The sequence below is a fragment of the Xiphophorus maculatus genome, chromosome 13 (assembly GCF_002775205.1).
Source record: "Xiphophorus maculatus strain JP 163 A chromosome 13, X_maculatus-5.0-male, whole genome shotgun sequence".
Taxonomy (NCBI): domain Eukaryota; kingdom Metazoa; phylum Chordata; class Actinopteri; order Cyprinodontiformes; family Poeciliidae; genus Xiphophorus; species Xiphophorus maculatus.
The window spans coordinates 14,613,704-14,632,706 of record NC_036455.1 but is presented as its reverse complement, the minus strand read 5'-3'; the positions used below and the strand labels follow the sequence as shown (position 1 = coordinate 14,632,706).

The following is a 19,003-nucleotide window of genomic DNA, read 5'->3' as shown; positions in this document are numbered from 1 at the left end:
TTGGATCCGCCCACTGTGACGACACAACCCAGGGAGGGAATAAAAGCAGCAGCGCGAAAACAAAGAAATATTTCCTTAATTTAATAATGTTTTAAAACCATTTTACCATCATTTATTTTTATGTATAGTCATGCTAATTTCATTTTATTAGTGTTGCAATCGCATTCATGTGTTATAGCTTCGCTAAATGCATAATTTAATAGTAACTGTTTTGGTATAACAGTTATTATGAATGTTTTACTATGTTACTATGACCGTTTTAAAGCTGTAATTTTAATAACCAGCTGACCAACATTATTTTTTAAGATGAGAATCCTTTAGTCATTATGAAAACTGAGTTGAAAAGAGATGCTTGCAGCTGAAGATATGTGAGAGGATAAACTAAGTGATAACTGGAGCAAACATCAATGTCATAGATGAGCTTATTGGTATGATGGTGGCACTTGTGATGTGACTTCAACAGCGTAATCAAATGGTTAAATTCTAGTTTGATGCTTTATTTGTTATTTATAAATTGCATTTATAAATCATTGTACTTTTTTTTCTCTTTTTAATTTTTTTAAATATTTTGATATTTGTTGTGTTGGCTGCTTTCACATGGGTTTATGTGAAAGCTATACATCTATGTAGCATATTTATATTTTGCAATTTTTTTGTTTTATTTTATAAACTTTTATTTTATTCATAATTTCTTTTTTCCAGATATTTTCATTCAGTTTCACTCTAGTCTTTGCTGCAGACCATTTTCAGAATAAATGTGCATTAGCTGAAGCCGCATGACATCAACCCACTGATCACCGAAGCTTCAAAAGGCTTCTAAACTCAAATGAACGGTTTCTGAACATTTATTTTTGTGGCTTACACACACATTATAATCTATCTTATTGTTTTGTTTATGTTTTACAGTATATATGTTGATTTTTTTGTTTTAAACTTTGTTTTATATTATTATTATTTTGATATTTATGTTGTGATACAAGAATCAGACTGATGAATTGATCATTGATAAGTTACTAAAGGAAATTAAAGATTATGATAATAATTAATTATTTAAATTTAAAATTTTAATCTTAGTTTTAATTTTTAATTATTTTATGTAAAACTTGAGTATTTGACATATTAAATTCTTAAGCAAAAACATAAAGGTTGCTATTACTTATTAATTTTTCTGTTGATAACATGTAAAGTTACTTTGTTAAATAACTCTAAGTGCTTTTAAATTTAATGTCAAACTAATTATTTAAATACTGAGTGTCTGCATTTTGATATATGGTTTCTTTCTTCATTTTTAATGGCGTTTGGGAAGCCACGTTTTGGTAATATTCAGCCACCTACTGGAATGGATTGTGGACGCTAAACAGATTTATAAACTAAACTAAACTAAACTAAACTAAAAAGTAAATGCAATAAAAAATAATATAAAAAACAAACACGGAAGAAAAAACTTATTCTATCCACTAATTCGTTTACATGCTGTCTTTTATCATCAAGTTGTGTTTTTAAGTGCGCTACACCCTCTTTGCGCATGCGCACAATCGGCTGTAGGACTGCTAAGGGGCACATGCGCAGCTCGAAATCCCCAGCAGTACCAACGGTGAGTCCGACAGCAGCAGCCAGCGCAGCGTCCATCTCCAGTTTCCTTTAATCAGACACCAACAGCTTCGACATACCGCCCCCAATTTCAGCCTCGGTACGGAGCCGCCAGGCCGGGACAGAGACGGAGAGAGAGGCCTCGGCCATGGAAGCGCTCGGACCAGGTAAGACCCGTCCCACACCGCGGAGCAGCGGGCGGAGGGCGTGTGTGGAGGCGGCGCGCTTCACTGGGGGCCGAGGCTGTCGTGAGGCCTCCACGGAGATCCCACCGAGGCCCGGACCGTGGTCCCCGAGAGTGTTAGTGGGAGTTGGGGGGTGTATTTTTGCCTGTGTGGGGGGTCTGAGTGTGTTTAGAGCGAGTCTCTGCTGGTATTGTGTGTCGGAGGGGATTTAACTGGGACCTTCCTTCCTTCCTTCCTCCTTCACGCTGTGTTTACGCTGCTGTTTATTCTGCCTCGCAGCTTCACGCTCATTCTTTTCCTCTCAAAATGTCGTCGAAATCCGCCTGAAAACCCAGAAATCTCCTCACCGCCGTCAGCGGCTGCCTGCCTGGAGCCGAGCTCTCAGCGATGGGCGGAAAAACAAAATGAAAGCTGCTTTAAAAACACAACGCGTTTCGGTGGTTGAGCGAGCCAGCGTGCGGGGTCCTTCGGGCTCGTTGTTTTCGGTTTTTCTGCGGGGTTGTCATCGGTTCACGCGCTTCTCCTTGAGCCGCAGCCACGCGCTCGGCGGCGGTGGACGGATGGCGCTTTTATTGATCCCCTCTGCGGCCAGCTCCATCATATTCATCTCCTCTTATATGATAACAAAGACACACAGCCTGCCGAGGACACGGCCCGGACACGCACTTACTGAGCCCAGATGCTGTGATTGTGCGTGGAAATCCATTTCATGACTGACCAAATGTGATCACATTTATCAGCCTGGGAGATTAATGAAGAATCTGGTGTTTATAGTGGCTTTATGTGCTGCTGGTGGGCAGCAGTGCTGCGCAACCATCCACAGGTGTGATGTATGGAAGACCAGAACTGCCAAAAAGTCAGATTCACACGAAAGCTTCTCCCATTAAATAAACATAGGTGACTAATACATGTTAATGTCTCAATAAGTGGAATTAAAATTATTTCACCTTTAATTTTTGTTTACCTTGCTGCTATATCTGATTATTCAGAAGAGAAGAGAATATTTATGTCCTATTATGGTACAGACTGATGAAGTTTCTCAGACTGACAGTTTTCTTTCCCTACAAGTTAAAATGACTCAATATCTGCTTGATGAACTAATTTAAAGCACCAAATAATTTTTTTTCACTGATGTCAAAAATCCAAACATATCAGATAATGGTTTTAATTTGTAACATCATTTTTGTTTTAGTTTTAAAAAGTAATTTTAATTGGAGAGGTTTAACTAAAGCTGTATTGTCATGATGTGGTTTGTATATTGTTTTTTATGGAGTGTTTTTCTGGAAAACCAGATTAGAAACGCAGAGACAGCCGTCCAGTGTTAGGTGAGGTGTTGACTGAACAGGTAAATGTCTCGCAGGTGTGACGGTCTGTGGTTAAACCCGATCTCCATCTGCGGACTCATCAGAAGCGTTTGAAAAGAGGAAGTTTGGGGGTGTTGTTTCAGCTAATTCTGGGTCTTTTTCTGCAGAACAGAGGAGGCCGAGTGCTGGGATGAGTCACAGTCAGAAAGCTCAGCAACAAGTGAAACGAGGAAATTTGTTTCTAGTTTATGGAAAACCAGAATGATAATTATTTAAATTAAAATATTATATTATATTATATTATATTATATTATATTATATTATATTAAGAGCAGCAGGTTGTTAGAGCATCTTTTCTGGTGATAATAATGCTAAATATTGCTAAGATATTATTTTCTTTCTTACCTGTGCTTCCATCCCTCTGTGACCTTTAACCTTTTGGGTAATGTCATCTTCTGCAGCCTGTCTTTCCAACTGACTAAATATTACGTTAGCATGAAAAGTGCAGGTTCATAACACCTGGAATATATTTGCCAACAGTTATTGCTCTGAATATTTCTCATGCTGATGATGGAGTATCTGCAGTTTATTATGCTGCATTATTAGACATGAGTACTGGAGACAGAACTAAAGAGGGAAGGCTGTAGAGTAGAGCTTATAATTTAAAAATTAATTTTATAGGTGACCTCTGGATTGTTTTGGTGGCAGTTGATGTAATCAGAATTGTATGAATATTTAAATCAGTGATGTCCAAACATTTAGCCCCTTGGTCCAAAACTGACTAATTTAAACTAACAGGCCACAAAATTCATTCAATTAGAGATAAAAAATTAGTTTGATTTTTTTTTCTCGTTTTTTTTTTTGTTGTTGTTTTTTTTGGTTTGTTTTACCAATAATAAACAAGATTTTTATGAAATCTAAAGATGCAAACCACAAAAAAGAAAAGCAGACATTTTACAACTTTTTGTGATCATGTGTTTTTGTTTTTGTTGGCCAAATTTTTCCCGTTCTTGACTTGTGGTTGAGGGGCCGATCAAAGACATTCAAGGGCCACAAATGACCCTGGGCCACATGTTGAACACCGATCTAAATAATACACATTTGTGTCTAAATTATTGTTGAAAATGTGACATGAGAAAAAGCGATTTACCTGGGCTTGCTGCTTTCTGGCTGCTCTGTGTTGTTCTCTGTGTTTGACTGTTTCTGCTGTGAATCGGTGGAGACGACGGACTCGCGGAGGTCCGGTTTAGACGACGGACTCGCGGAGGTCCGGTTTAGACGACGGACTCGCGGAGGTCCGGTTTAGACGACGGACTCGCGGAGGTCCGGTGGAGACGGACAGAAATGATTCACTACAGGAAACAAACTCAGGCCACAGGAACCGGGTTCAGACTCCACTTGAATCAAGTTCAGCTTCACCTGCTGCTTTTCCAACATACTGAAGGCCAGTTTATAGCAACATAATTAATATAATTAATCAGCTCTGATCTAGTTAAAGTAAAAGTTTTGGTTTTAAAAGGGTTTCTTTTTTTAACTGTTCATCTAGTTCCTGCAGGAAAGTTAAATGAAAGTATGTTTGGTTTTGTTTTCAGGATAAATTAATGATTGGTGTAAAAATGTTAGTGTTTTTTCAGATGAGCTGTGAGCGTTTTTATCGTTTAATAACCAGCCACTTCTCAGTGTTGGCTGAATCTGAGTCTAACGTCTGAAATAAAATCAGAAGCAACTCCAGCATCTCCAGCCACCGAAAGCATCAGGAAGCAGAACTTTAATCTGAGTTAAACAATAAATGTCAATAATCTATTAATTACTGCATTTACGATGTGCAAAATTCCTGCCTCAATTAAAATTAAGTTGGGCTGAAACAGTCGGATTAATGGCGATTAATCAATTTCTGAAATAATCGTTAACTAATTTAGGAATGTATAAATTGTTACCTGGAGTATACAGACTATAAGAATGAGCTATAAGAACATCCAGAACAGAAATTAACCCAAAACTGTACAAAATATATAAAGGTTTAGCATTTAAGATAAAAACTTTCTTTGTTTGTAAATCTCTAGAAGGAGTTTTAGCTTCACCTGGTTCACATTCTGCAAATAAATCTATCAATCACCTTTTTCTTCCTAATCAATTATTAATCTGTTAATCAATAAATGAATCCCAGATCAGCTGTACTGAGTCCAGCAGAAAGGCCTGAGCTTTTCACACGTTGATTCATCCAGAAAGGCAGCAGTAAGGAATGTTGTTTCCTTCTGGTGCAACAGAAGGAAAAGTTGTTGCACGAAATGCAACAACTTATTTAAAAAATCAATAGATTTGTTTGCATCTTTATGTATTTTCGAATATTTTATAAAATAAGATTAAGTTGTTAAATGAAAAATCTGCAGAATGTTCCAGTTTTGTTTTAATTCAGTTAATCTCCAGAGTTATTGATTATTGAAGCTGTGAAATCCTACAGAATCTTAATGAAATAGTTTAAGTCCAACTGACCTTCAGGCTGCAGGCAGGAAGTTACATCACAATGAAAGAGGACAGGAGGTGAAACCCTGCAGGGAGGGAAGGTAGATTGTTCAGAGCTTTGATTAGTTTCACCAACAGAAGAAACGAGGAGTAGAGGTGAAGATCTGCAGGATCAGTCCAGGTTTCTGCAGATGTTCAGCCTGACTCTGCACCGGGCCGAGTATCTGAGCCCGGCGGCCTCTCTGGTTGCCTTGGGCACGCCGGGCTTCGAGCAGTTGGGCCCCTCTGCGGTCGGGCCCTCGGTCAGCTGCGTCAGGAGACGGTGGCTGTACTTCCTGTGGCGCTCGGCTCGGTGAGCTCAGTGGGTTGTTGGAGCCGAGACTGTGGGTGGGAGCCGGGGTTCGGTTAATTACCAGATGTGATTTATTGATGAATTAACAGGCTGTCAGGTAAACCCAGTCCGATGTTCAGCTGGTTCCTGGTTCTGTGGGTCCGGCTGAAACTCGCCTGTTGTGAAGACGAGACGTCAGATAAGTGGAGCTGGATGAGTCATGGGAAAATAACTACAAAAGGATTTTTCTGGGTTTCTTTTCGCCCATCGACCAAACAGATTTCAGTTTCAACATTTCATGGAGTAAAAAAGGAAGCTTTCTGATTTTCAGGATAACTATCTGGATGTATGTTGTGATTCTCTAATGATGCAGGTTCTCAGGATGTGACGCTCCTGAGAGCTTCAGTAGAAGCAATGCCACGTTTCTGCTCATCAAAACGCTTCTTCACTTCTGAACTTGGTTGGAAGTACAGTAGATGTCACACTAACAGGGCAGTTCAGTTCACCAACTGGGCGGTTAGGATGCTAGCTGGGCGGTTAGGACGCTAGCTGGGCGGTTAGGACGCTAACTGGGCGGTTAGGACGCTAACTGGGCGGTTAGGACATGTGGGTCACTGGGCCTCCATTCAGCTCAGGGTTCGGGTCGTTGTCCGTAACCATGCCAGGCTTGTTTGGGTCACCTGAGGACGACATGAGACCCTGGTTGCTTCTCCCACTTTTCTCTTAAGGCTCGTCTTCCCTGTCCAAAGTTTGGACTTCCTGTCCTCCATCGACTGTCCCTCTTGTCCCAGAGACGTTTTTGTGTTTGTGGATCCATCTTGAGTCCGGACCGGTTGGATCAGCTGATCTGAGGGTTCCCCTGAACACACCGCCTGAGTGTCGGGCTGTGTTTTCTGACGCCTACGTGTTCACACCTGCTGCAGCCTCCGGCCGTGCGTTGCCATCGGTAACGCGGCCAGTTGGATGGAGCGGTCTGAATCATCAGACGTTTCAGGTCATGACAGAACCCGTCGGCCGGCATCATCTCTGAGGTTGGAGTGCAGACGGTTCGGTCCAGAGGAGGGGGGTGATGGGGATCAGGGCGGCGTGTTCTCAGAGTGGCGGCGAGGCTCCTGATTGTCTGTGCTCTCACGCTTCACTGACTAACTGGAGCGTCGTGTTTGGGTTCAGGACCCCCGTGTCCCCCTGGCCTCCATTGCTCTGCTCCCCGTAGCCGGCAGCCTTTCTGGGTCGGTTCTGCTAATCAGGAGGTCCAGTTGATGTAACGGAGAGGCGTTGGTTCTGAACCTGGACCCTCCTTCAGATCTGCTCTTCAGCCTCTAAATTCACTAAAATGTTTAAAATCCACCAGATCTTATTATTATTGCTCAGTGACGCCATGACGGGAAGCTGCGCCCCCCCATGTGAATGTGGGTGTAAAGTTCAGGGGTGTACTTTCTTTCCAGAGCAGCCGTGCCAACGGTAATCCCTCCATCTGGCCATCTGATGGGGCCCGCTTTGTTCCCCATGGGGGCCGAGGGAGCTGTGTCTGGGTGGAGCTGGGGGGCGGCGCATAATTGGAGGTCGTTGTTTCTCCACCCTCTCCTTGACCTCTGGAGGTCAGAGCTGACCATCTATCTTCTTCTGGGGTTCTGAAGCTCAGTTCTGTTTCAGTTCTGCTCTTTGGGTCGCCGGAAAAGCCAGAACTCTTTCCAATCTGTGTATTTTTCTACAGTTTGCATTAAAATAATTATAAAAATATCCACTTTAGCTCCAATCTGAGCCTAAAAGTTCCCACCAGACCTCTGAGCTTCAGAGAGATTCAGCTGCTGAGAGCGACTCCAACGTTTCCATGTGAATTTAGATTAAACCTTTAAAATGTCACAAAGAAGAAAAAATAAAATGTGAGTTAGTCGTGTTTCCATCTCCTGGTGTGGAGAGAATCAAGCAGGTGGCGCAGAGCGTGATGTCATCAGATGACGCTACGCATGGCTATGATAAACAGGAAGTGGAGGTTGCTAACTAGCCTTGAGCAGAGACGGCCCTCGGTTTGGTTCCTCTGGTCAGGCTCCGGCCCAGCAGTGGATGGGATCGTTCACTACATCAGAACTTATTCAGTAAATCTGTTTCCATCGCTCCTTTAGCATTAACTCTGTCTGAAAAGCCCAAAACCGCCTCCAGCGAACATAGAAACTGTTTTGTGAAATTGAGGAAGTTATTTTGAATTTTGATGTTTCCATAAATAATTTTTATAATGCAATACTTCAAAATGTGAATAACAAAAGGCAATGGAAAAACATGGCTACTTCTGGGGGTTGTGATTGGTTCTTCTTCTGGACTGGATTCATGATGATAAAAATAAAATAAATTTCCTCTCAGCACCGACATGTTTGTCTTATTTCCATCCTGATCATTGTTGGCATTTAATGTCTCTCCATTCTGCTTATTTTACTGCGTCGTCTATTTCATTATTGATTATTATTGACGTGGCGTTTATCTATCAGTAAGTTGGTTTTTACCTGGAGGAAACGCTCGACATTAAAGAAGAAGTAAAACGGAGCAGATCCTGCTGCTGGCAGGGCTCTGTCTGTTTCTGTAACTGTAGATGTTGTTGTATTGTTGGAACCCGTCTGACCTCCTGACCTCCTGTCCCCCCAGGCCCGCCTGCCCCCACCTCTCTCTTCCAGCCTCCGCGTCGTCCCGGCCTCGGCACGGTGGGGAAACCCATCCGGCTCCTCGCCAACCACTTCCAGGTTCAGATACCCAAGATTGACGTCTACCATTATGACATTGAGATCAAGCCGGAGAAACGCCCCCGGCGGGTCAACAGGTGGGTGGAGGCTCTGCTCTGCTCCGCTCGGCCCTGCCCGGCCCGGCTCTGTTTAGCCCGACTTGGCCCGGCTCTGCTCGGTTCAGCTCTGCTCTGCTTGGCCCGGCCTAGCTTGGCTCTGTGGTGATGTTCTGCCCGTCTTGCAGGGAGGTGGTGGACACCATGGTGCGACACTTTAAGATGCAGATCTTTGGGGACCGGCAGCCGGGCTACGACGGGAAGAGGAACATGTATACGGCTCATCCGCTACCGATTGGCAGAGACAGGGTGGGTGTCTGATCTTTGAACCCTCTACCTCTCGACAGCGCAGGCATGTTGACGGTTCTGGTCCGCCCCCAGGTGGACCTGGAGGTGACCCTGCCGGGCGAGGGGAAGGACCAGACCTTCAAGGTGTCCCTGCAGTGGGTGTCGGTGGTGTCCCTGCAGATGCTGCTGGAGGCGCTGTCGGGTCACCTGAACGAGGTTCCCGAGGACTCGGTCCAGGCGCTGGACGTCATCACACGGCACCTGCCCTCCATGAGGTAACCGGGCCATGCAGGCTCACGGGTATCATGTGGTACCGTGACTAATAAAACTGGCTACCCAGAAATATTGTAGTTCTGACAGCAGCTTCTATCTGGAAGCATTCAGCATTCAGATGATGTTTGAAAAATCCTTCAATCTCCATGGGAACCATTGAACTTTAAAATGCCCCAATGGACCTAGCCCCGCCTTCGAGGCGAAGCTCCTCCCCCACTCCGCTCCTTCAGACTAGCCAGCAGCAATTAGCAAACAGCTGCTGATCTCATTAAAGGAGCTGCTGCTCAGAGCGACACTGGTAAAAACGTTAAAGGGTTAAAGAGGAGCCATGTTGGGACGACTTCCTGGGGGCGGAGCTTCAGAATCAGCAGGAACTTCTTAAAGAGACAGAGGCCCAATTTCAAGGAGTTCAATCAAATTTCTTTTAGGTCATATTTGATATACAGAATTTTTATAACAAATGAAGGTAAAATAGTTTGGATTGTCTTATAAAATTAAACTGTTTATAAGTGAGTGGGTGAATATAGTTTTTCCTGGAGGTGACGGGGTGAATGTAGTTTTTCCTGGAGGTGACGGGGTGAATGTAGTTTTTCCTGGAGGTGACGGGGTGAATGTCTCCTCCAGGTACACCCCGGTGGGGCGCTCCTTCTTCTCTCCTCCAGAGGGATACTACCACCCTCTGGGCGGAGGCCGGGAGGTTTGGTTCGGCTTCCATCAGTCCGTCCGGCCGGCCATGTGGAACATGATGCTCAACATTGATGGTAAGAAGCTAATCCTTCCCCAGAACCGGATCAGTTCTGATCTGATCAACTGAGACATCTGTGTTTTTGGTTTCTGTGCAGCTAGAAAATGTTTACTTTTATTTTTATTTTATTCCTTTCTCCATAAACTATATACACAGCCATTCAGTAAATTAGAATATTACTGAAAAGTAAACTTTATTCATGTCTTTTATCACAAACTGAAATGCATTAAATAGATTAATTACTATTAATAGTTTGAAAGCCTTACTGGTAATGGAAACATGACATTTAAAATTAGAATATTACATCCGATCAATTAGAAAATATTTTTCAAAACAAGGAATCACATTTTTAAGACCTGGTTAAAGATTAGAGCAAATTTCTAAAAAAATTTTAATCTTTAATGCTAAATATTTATATTTTGTACAGTTTTGGCTTCATTAGTGTTTTCAGTGAATTACCTTTTGTTTAGATTTTATGTACTTCAGTTAACAATTAGTCAATTATTACTGTTATTTCTGTAATGGTTAATAGTTTTAGTTTAAAAGTGGAGCTTCCTGCTTGTGATTGTTCTGACGGTGGTTCTGGTCCCAGTTCCGGTTCTCTAACTACTCCTCTCCGCTCCTCAGTGTCGGCTACGGCTTTCTACCGCGCTCAGCCCGTCATCGAGTTCATGTGTGAAGTGCTGGACATCCAGAACATCAACGAACAGACCAAACCGCTGACGGACTCACAGAGGGTCAAGTTCACCAAGGAGATCAGAGGTACACACACACAGAGAAACACACACACACCAACACACACACACATACACACAGAGAAACACACACACACACACCAACACACACACACACCAACACCAACACACACACACATACACACAGAGAAGCGCTTAGCTGTTAGCGCGTTGCTTTGGCACGTTAATGTTAGCGTGTTGCTGTTAGCGTGTTGCTGTTGGCACGTTAATGTTAGCGTGTTGCTGTTAGGGTGTTGCTGTTAGCGTGTTGCTGTTGGCACGTTGCTGTTAGCGTGTTGCTGTTAGCGTGTTGCTGTTGGCACGTTAATGTTAGCGTGTTGCTGTTAGCGTGTTGCTGTTGGCACGTTAATGTTGGCGTGTTGCTGTTAGCGTGTTAGCTCCATGGTCTCTCTCTGCTCTGGCAGGTCTGAAGGTGGAAGTGACGCACTGCGGCCAGATGAAGAGGAAGTACCGCGTGTGTAACGTGACGCGCCGACCCGCCAGCCACCAAACGTAAGCTTCGCCTCCTCCTGCTTCGTCCTCCTCCTCTTCCTCTCAGCCGTTCACCGCGGCGCCGCTGTTCCTCTGCAGGTTCCCACTGCAGCTGGAGAACGGCCAGGCCATGGAGTGCACGGTGGCCCAGTACTTCAAGCAGAAGTACAGCCTGCAGCTCAAGTATCCTCATTTACCCTGCCTGCAAGTCGGGCAGGAGCAGAAGCACACCTACCTTCCTCTGGAGGTGAGAACCCGCCCGCTTCCTCTCTGACTGCTCTTTACGAATCCACAGACAATATATGGAAAAACATTTTACTTTATTCCACTTTTATTTACCATTCAATAATTATTGAATTCACTTAGCATAAATTCTGCCTCATGCCTTCTAATTTTTGTTGGCAATGAGCTTTTTGGTGGAAAATTTTATAAGGTGACTTTATTATTCTGATGTTGAATTTATTATAAATTAAAATCCCTTCTTTTGATAAGAAAATATGTACAGTAATCTTCTCATATTAACTCCACTGGCGCCCCATGGCGGCCTGCTTTGAAAAACACTGATATAGAATATTTGCTGAACTTCAGTCCAGAACCGCACAGCATTCTGGGAGATGTAGGCAGAGGACAGGCTTTAGGTGCTCAACCTCTCATGGCTAGCTAAGCTAGTTGGGTGCCATCAACTAACTCACTCATTCTTCGGTTACCTAGCAACAACCTGCTGGGTAAGTTGCGCAGCAAACAGTTTCAGGTTTCTCCACCAGCAGTGTGGCAGTATTTCAGATATTTAAAACAAAATGAATCAATAATTATTCATGTTGGCGCTAATAATGTGATACGTTTTCTGCTGGGTTTTACTTCCTGTCCTCCTGCAGGTCTGCAACATCGTGGCCGGCCAGCGCTGCATCAAGAAGCTCACTGACAACCAGACGTCCACCATGATCAAAGCCACGGCGCGCTCCGCCCCCGACCGGCAGGAGGAGATCAGCCGCCTGGTGTGGCCAACTGCAAAAATAATAATGATGTTCTCCAACTGCTGTGGGCGGGGCTTAACGCTCCTCCTCTTCCTCAGGTCAAAAGCAACAGCATGGTCGGGGGCCCGGACCCCTACCTGAAAGAGTTCGGCATCGTTGTGCACAACGACATGACAGAGGTGACGGGGCGTGTCCTCCCAGCGCCCATGCTGCAGTATGGGGGCCGGGTGAGTACAGACACAGGGAGGGACTGTGGCAGGGTGAGTACTGGGCTGGGGAGCACCGGGAGGGGGGGGGCCCGCCGCTGGGGGGGCTCCAGGGTTTCAGGGCCGAGGGGAACCGGCCCTGAAACCGGTTCAGGTTCCAGATTTAAACTGAACTGAACTGAAAAGGCGCCTTGAGTCTGAAACCTGGAGCCTTCCCCGAGTTCCTGTACAGAGGGAACCTCAGCAGCTTTTCTCACTGCCTGGACCAGGGTCACACCGATACGCCGACCGCCCGATGGGAGATCGGCGACAGCAGATACTCGCATGAGAAACCAATCTTAGGTCAGGAAATCCACCACTGATACCAGTCACCCTACTGTTACCAACTCTATCACCATACTTAACAATTTTTAAGACCAAAAATCAGAATCAGCAGGTCAGGCTTTTTAAAGATCGGCCAGAAAACTGAAATCGGTGCAGCCTTGATCTGATTTCTGCTGTTATTCTTGTTTCATTTATTGTTTCAAATACTGAAAAATTAACTGTTTTTATTAAAACATCTTCCTTCAAAATAAGGAAGTGAAATCAACAGTTTTAGTAACTTTTATTCCTGTTTATGAAGAATTTTATAAAAGTCTTAACCTCTGTGAGAAAAGATCAGGATTAGCCAGGAGAACCACTGTTTTCAGGTCATCAAAAGCATCAGTAGCTACATTTCCATCAAAACATTATGCAAATTTTTAACATGTAACAAAAAGGTAACATAAAACACAAATTTATCGTGTTTCCATCTTCTGGTTTGAGTCAACCAGGCAACAGAGAGCATGATTTCGTCAGATGTTGACACTACGCTTGACCATAATAAACAGGAAGTAGAGGATGCTTTGAACCAGACAGAGTCCTCCCCTCCTGGAGGTTTGGACTTGAGTTTGGTGCCTCTGGCGAGGCACAGATCCAGCGGATGGGAGCGTTCGCTACGTCAAAACGTATTCAGCAAATCTTGAAAATGAGATCCTGATCTCAATGGAGTTTTATCTGGTTAAATAAAGGAAAACAACTGCTTTCCATCTCCCATCGGGAAATCCTAATGCAATACTTCAAAATGTGCATAAAGGTTTATAGAAACATGGTTGTACTCCCCTATCCTCTCATACAACAATAACACATGTACTATCCTCACACACACACACATCACGGACTGTTTTCTTCACACACACATACAACCTGTAAATTTTATCTGCCATTATTTATCTTGTATTATATTATATACATATATAATCCATTCCCTAACATTCTTGTATAATATGTGTAATCTGTATAATCTGTGCATATAGCTCCCATATTTATATTTATACACAATATCTATATCACTTGCTATAACCCCTTATAGTCCATACATACATAGTCTTGTACATCTGTAAATAAATATCTATATCTCGTAGAGCACTTCTGGATAGATGCAAACTACATCTTGTTGCTTGTACTTGTGACAGTGCAATGGCAATAAAGTTGAATTCTATTCTATTCTATTCTATTTATAGTCAGGTCAAAGATTGAGTTGTTGTTCAAAACTTTAATGATTCTTCACAATAGGAAGTTTGTTACCTAATACCCAAATTTTTGGTGTTAAAATCCAAGTTAGTCGATCCAAGGGCTCTAAAGAATCCCTCTGCTGATGATCAAATTCAGGTATCAACTAACAGCAGCGCTAAAGCTGATGTTTCTGCATTTAAACCTCTTCAGTCTGTTTGACTGAAGAAAGAAGCTGAAAGTAGAACTTCAGCAGGTTTACTCCCTGGCTACCACAGACGGTCACAGTCCAACAGCAGCAGATAGAAACTGGTTCTGAAAATTGATGCACCTTAATGCATTTATTCCCATTTTAAGCTACTGATGTCTCCCCCTGGTGGACAAAATACAGGTTCATTCATAACAGAATAAAAACGTGATGAGCTGCTGAGATTCCCTCTCTGAACTTCAAACCAGCTGCTTATTGACCAATCACTGATCAGAATGTTTTCCCATGAACCAATCAACAACCAATCACTGATCAGAATGTTTTCCCATGAACCAATCAACAACCAATCACTGATCAGAACGTTTTCCCATGAACCAATCAACAACCAATCACTGATCAGAACGTTTTCCCATGCACAAATCAACAACCAATCACAAATGATAATATTGTAGCTGGTTTGGGTTCATTGATTGTGTGAAAGGAGAATGAATGGACGTGCTTCTAACAGGAAGATAATCCTTCTCCCAGCAGGATGATGAAAATCCCACCATACTGCCGTTTTCCAGATAAATAAAATTATAAGTTTTTTGTGATCCTCACAGAGAAAAAGATTTCAAATTAATAATAATCTGCTGCCCTCCTGATCCGAATGACTTCGTGATCCAGATTCCCTGGGTTTCCTGGTTCCGGTCCTGCTGGGTTTCCCCTGGTTCCAGTCCTGCTGGGTTTCCCCTGGTTCCGGTCCTGCTGATATAGAGTCGGGTCATCTTCCAGTGAACTGCTTTAGACTGGAAGCTTTTCCCATCGCGAGTCCTGAATAGATTTAATAATCTCATGTGACCAATTCCAGATCAGCTGATTGGAGAACCTTATGTCTGGTTGGGACTCTGAAGGGAGAAGCTTCAGTCTGTTTCCTGTTGAACATCATCCCCCAAGATGATGATGATGATGATTCTCTGTAAAACGTCTGATGCTGTAAAATGACGCAGGAGCTGCTCAGCTTGGTTCTGATCCTGGAGGATGAATAAAGCTCTGAATAAACATTCTGTAAACATTCTGATTTGAAGTTTTGTCCATATTTTCATTCCTTCTGATAAGGAAGCTGGAAAATCTGAGCTCCTCTCCTCCAAGCCATCTGCCTGATGCTGAAAGCGTCTCCTGCTGAAGTCTGTGTTCAGTTTTGTGGGTTTGTTTCTAGTTGCAGTGTTTGTATCAAACCATCCAAACGGGGGGTTGACTAAGAGTGTAGGGACTCTCTCCGCAGAATAAGACAGTGGCCACTCCCAACCAGGGGGTGTGGGATATGAGAGGGAAGCAGTTCTACGCCGGTATAGAGATCAAGGTGTGGGCCGTGGCCTGCTTTGCCCCCCAGAAACAATGTCGGGAGGACCTGCTCAAGTGAGTTGCTGCCTCAATGTCCTGTCAGATTTTGATTCTTGCTGTCGGATTTTGATGCTTGCTGTCAGATTTGGAGGAGATTCATTCCAACTCATGAATATGCTGTGATCTTCATATCTATTATATGATCTCTCTGGGTGGATGTTTACAGTGTTTGAACCTTCACCCCAGTCTCAGGACTTCTGCAGGCTCTATCTTTAGTTAGATACAAAGTAGATGTTGTCTATTTGGTGTTTGTCTTTTTACAACAAATCCATCAGAATCGGGGCCTGATTCTGTAAAAGTTTTAGGTCGATGAGTCTTTTCCAGAATAAACCAGTAACTTTTTTCAGGAGCTTCACTGACCAGCTGAGGAAGATCTCCAAAGATGCCGGGATGCCGATCCAGGGCCAGCCGTGCTTCTGTAAATACGCCCAGGGCGCCGACAGCGTAGAGCCCATGTTCAAACACCTCAAGATGTCCTACGTAGGTCTGCAGCTGATTGTTGTCATCCTGCCTGGAAAAACGCCCGTCTACGGTAAGAGCTCCGTTCTTTCCTCCTGAAGACGTGTGGTAACGCGGTGCGGGGTTTTAACAGTGATGTGGATTGCAGCGGAGGTGAAGCGGGTGGGAGACACGCTGCTGGGCATGGCTACGCAGTGCGTCCAGGTGAAGAACGTGGTGAAGACGTCGCCCCAGACTCTGTCCAACCTCTGCCTGAAGATCAACGCCAAACTGGGAGGCATCAACAACGTCCTGGTTCCTCATCAGAGGTCAGTGAATTGTCCTCAGGGTATGGCGCAATATTGGTGCCAAAATAAGGACTGTCGCACATGCAGTGATAGCTACTTCTTTGCAGCAGGAGGCTATATCCAATGGCAAATGTAAAGGAGAGTTCTAGCTAGCATTAGCATTGGAGAGGTTGGTTACTGGCATGCCAAGGGAGAGTTTCCCCCACTGGATTGCCTACTTCCTCTGCAGGCCATTTGCATGGATAGACTGGCATTATCTTTTGATGGGCTAACATCTCGTATGCCTACTCCCATCACCCACGACTCATACTTTCTTCTATAAAAGGAATTTAATCAAGAAAACTGGTTGACATACAATACCTGAGCCCCTTAAATTGCATGCATTGACATCTTCTTTTGATAGTTTACTGTTATCTTCAGCACTGAGTTATACAGGATGTTTATGCTTGGTGTCACATTAGATTACAGTAAACTGTCAAAAGAATTCATGTCAGAGCATCATTGCACTTACAGATATTGTGTGTCAACCAGTTTTCTTTATAAAGTTTGCTTTAAAGAAAAAGGTAGAAGTTGTGGGTGATAAACCTGAACAATGCTAGTCATTAATTATATTAGCTGTTCTTGCTAATAACCAACAGAGGAAGTAAATAATCCAGTGGGTCACCATTCTATGTGTGCTAGTTGTTAGCCTCTCAGATGCTAACGTTAGCTAGAACGCTCCTTCTCATTTGCCAGCGCTGGCCGCTCTGTTGCCTCTAACGGTTGCTGAGTTAGCATTGCCAGCCTGTCATCAATCAGATTAGTAGCTGGCTTTGGAATGGATGTAGCCTTGTGCTACAAGGAAGTAGTCACTGCCAAGGGTGCGATAGTCATAATTTTGGGGCTAATATGATTTGGCGCCATATCAGAGAACCTGCAGGCATGATGACTCCAACTGATCTGTCCTTCATGCTGCTGCTCGTCCAGGCCCTCCGTGTTCCAGCAGCCCGTCATCTTCCTCGGCGCCGACGTCACTCATCCTCCAGCAGGCGATGGGAAGAAGCCGTCCATCGCAGCGGTGGTGGGAAGCATGGATGGTCACCCCAGCCGATACTGTGCAACAGTTCGAGTCCAGACGTCCCGACAGGACATGTCCCAGGTAGTTCAAACCCCATCCAGTACCAAAATCCCTGTCTGGGTTGTTGCTAAGAGCCAAGCTTCCTCTGCAGGAGCAACTCTTCAGTCAGGAAGTGATCCAAGATCTGACCAACATGGTGCGGGAGCTGCTCATCCAGTTCTACAAGTCGACCCGCTTCAAGCCCACACGGATCATTTACTACCGCGGTGGCGTCTCCGAGGGACAGATGAAGCAGGTGGGGGCGGAGTCTGTTCCAAACAGCCTGGCGAATCGTGTGGCAGGAAGTGATTCAGCTGGTTTGTGTTCCAGGTGGCGTGGCCGGAGCTGATCGCCATCAGGAAGGCGTGCATCAGTCTGGAGGAAGACTACAGGCCCGGAATCACTTACATTGTGGTCCAGAAGCGCCACCACACTCGCCTGTTCTGCTCCGACAAAGCCGAGCGGGTCGGTGGGACTCTGTCTTCTGTCCCCGTCTGTCCTCTGGCCGGTCTGAGTCTCAATGCGGTGTGATTGGTCCACAGGTTGGGAAGAGTGGGAATGTTCCGGCTGGGACCACGGTGGACAGCACCATCACACACCCGTCGGAGTTCGACTTCTACCTGTGCAGCCACGCTGGAATTCAGGTGAGACCTCAGACTTCCTCACATGGATGACGAGATGAGCTGCAGGTGTTTGACCTCCCTTCACCCCCCAGGGAACCAGCCGTCCGTCCCACTACCACGTCCTGTGGGACGACAACTGCTTCACAGCCGACGAACTGCAGCTCCTCACCTATCAGCTGTGCCACACCTACGTCCGCTGCACACGCTCCGTCTCCATCCCGGCCCCGGCCTACTACGCCCGGCTGGTGGCCTTCCGCGCTCGTTACCACCTGGTGGACAAAGACCACGACAGGTGAGGCGGGCCTGGTACCTGAAGTTCTACTGAGCATAATCCTCAGAGGATCGCTTTCAAAATAAAAGCTGAATATTAAGGATGCAACTAACCACAAGAGCAGTGGTGTTCACTGCTAACTAAGACGTTAGCAGTGAACTAACCCTAAAATCTAATCATAAACATTATATCTGCAGCTGCTAAAGCATTACAACAGCATGGTATTTAATAGAAGCTAATGCTGAAGCCCTATGCTAACCGGGGTTTTAGTGGAGGGAGCCAGTAATAAATCATACACCAAGATACTATGTAGTTAGAACTAATCCTAAAGCATTGTACCAACATAATATTTAGCAGAAGCTAATGCTAAACTGCTATACTAACATGGCATATAGCAGAGGAAGCTAATGCTAAATCACATACCAGCATGAAAGCTAATGCTAATATGCTCCACCAACGATAATTTGTGAAAGCTTATGCTAAAATAAATGAGTGAGTCTGAGTCAGGAGGTGCTGCTGCCTCTACTGTTGCCTTGCAGCAAGAAGGTCCTGGGTTCCATTTTGAATTCATCTTAAGGGGTGTTAATAGTTTTGCTGATCTTTCAGAAGGAGCAGCTATTTCCTGTGCTGATGACCTCACTTCCTGTGTATTTTCCGCTGACCTGAGCTCTTCCTGTCGTTGCAGCGCTGAGGGCAGCCACGTGTCGGGTCAGAGTAACGGCCGGGACCCGCAGGCGCTGGCCAAGGCCGTCCAGATCCACTATGACACCCAGCACACCATGTACTTCGCCTAA

General features: G+C 44.6%; 1 protein-coding gene across 3 annotated transcripts; it reads left to right on the top strand.

Annotated features, from left to right (window-relative positions):
* Positions 1–1,557: 1,557 nt before the first annotated feature.
* Positions 1,558–19,003, top strand: LOC102216706 (protein argonaute-4). Of its 3 annotated transcripts, none has more exons than XM_005813365.3 (19): positions 1,558–1,757; positions 8,511–8,682; positions 8,829–8,949; positions 9,022–9,203; positions 9,826–9,962; positions 10,574–10,708; positions 11,106–11,193; positions 11,272–11,419; positions 12,048–12,167; positions 12,245–12,406; positions 15,355–15,488; positions 15,821–16,005; positions 16,081–16,240; positions 17,186–17,357; positions 17,428–17,571; positions 17,646–17,780; positions 17,858–17,959; positions 18,031–18,230; positions 18,895–19,003. In XM_005813365.3, the coding sequence occupies exons 1-19, from the start codon at positions 1,739–1,741 to the stop codon at positions 19,001–19,003; spliced, it is 2,625 nt and encodes an 874-aa protein (XP_005813422.1). In that variant the 5' UTR covers positions 1,558–1,738. The 3 variants fall into 3 exon arrangements, with proteins under 3 accessions (XP_005813422.1, XP_023200712.1, XP_005813421.1); XM_023344944.1 differs by having other exon boundaries at positions 1,739–1,757; positions 12,245–12,373; XM_005813364.3 differs by having other exon boundaries at positions 1,739–1,757; positions 15,340–15,488.

What these genes read in the sequence shown, in the direction of transcription:
- LOC102216706 (XM_005813364.3), top strand. An exon ending in ACACCTACCTTCCTCTGGAG is followed by an intron (nt 11,420 to 12,047) that starts GTGAGAACCCGC and finishes GTCCTCCTGCAG; the next exon opens with GTCTGCAACATCGTGGCCGG. An exon ending in TGGAAAAACGCCCGTCTACG is followed by an intron (nt 16,006 to 16,080) that starts GTAAGAGCTCCG and finishes TGTGGATTGCAG; the next exon opens with CGGAGGTGAAGCGGGTGGGA.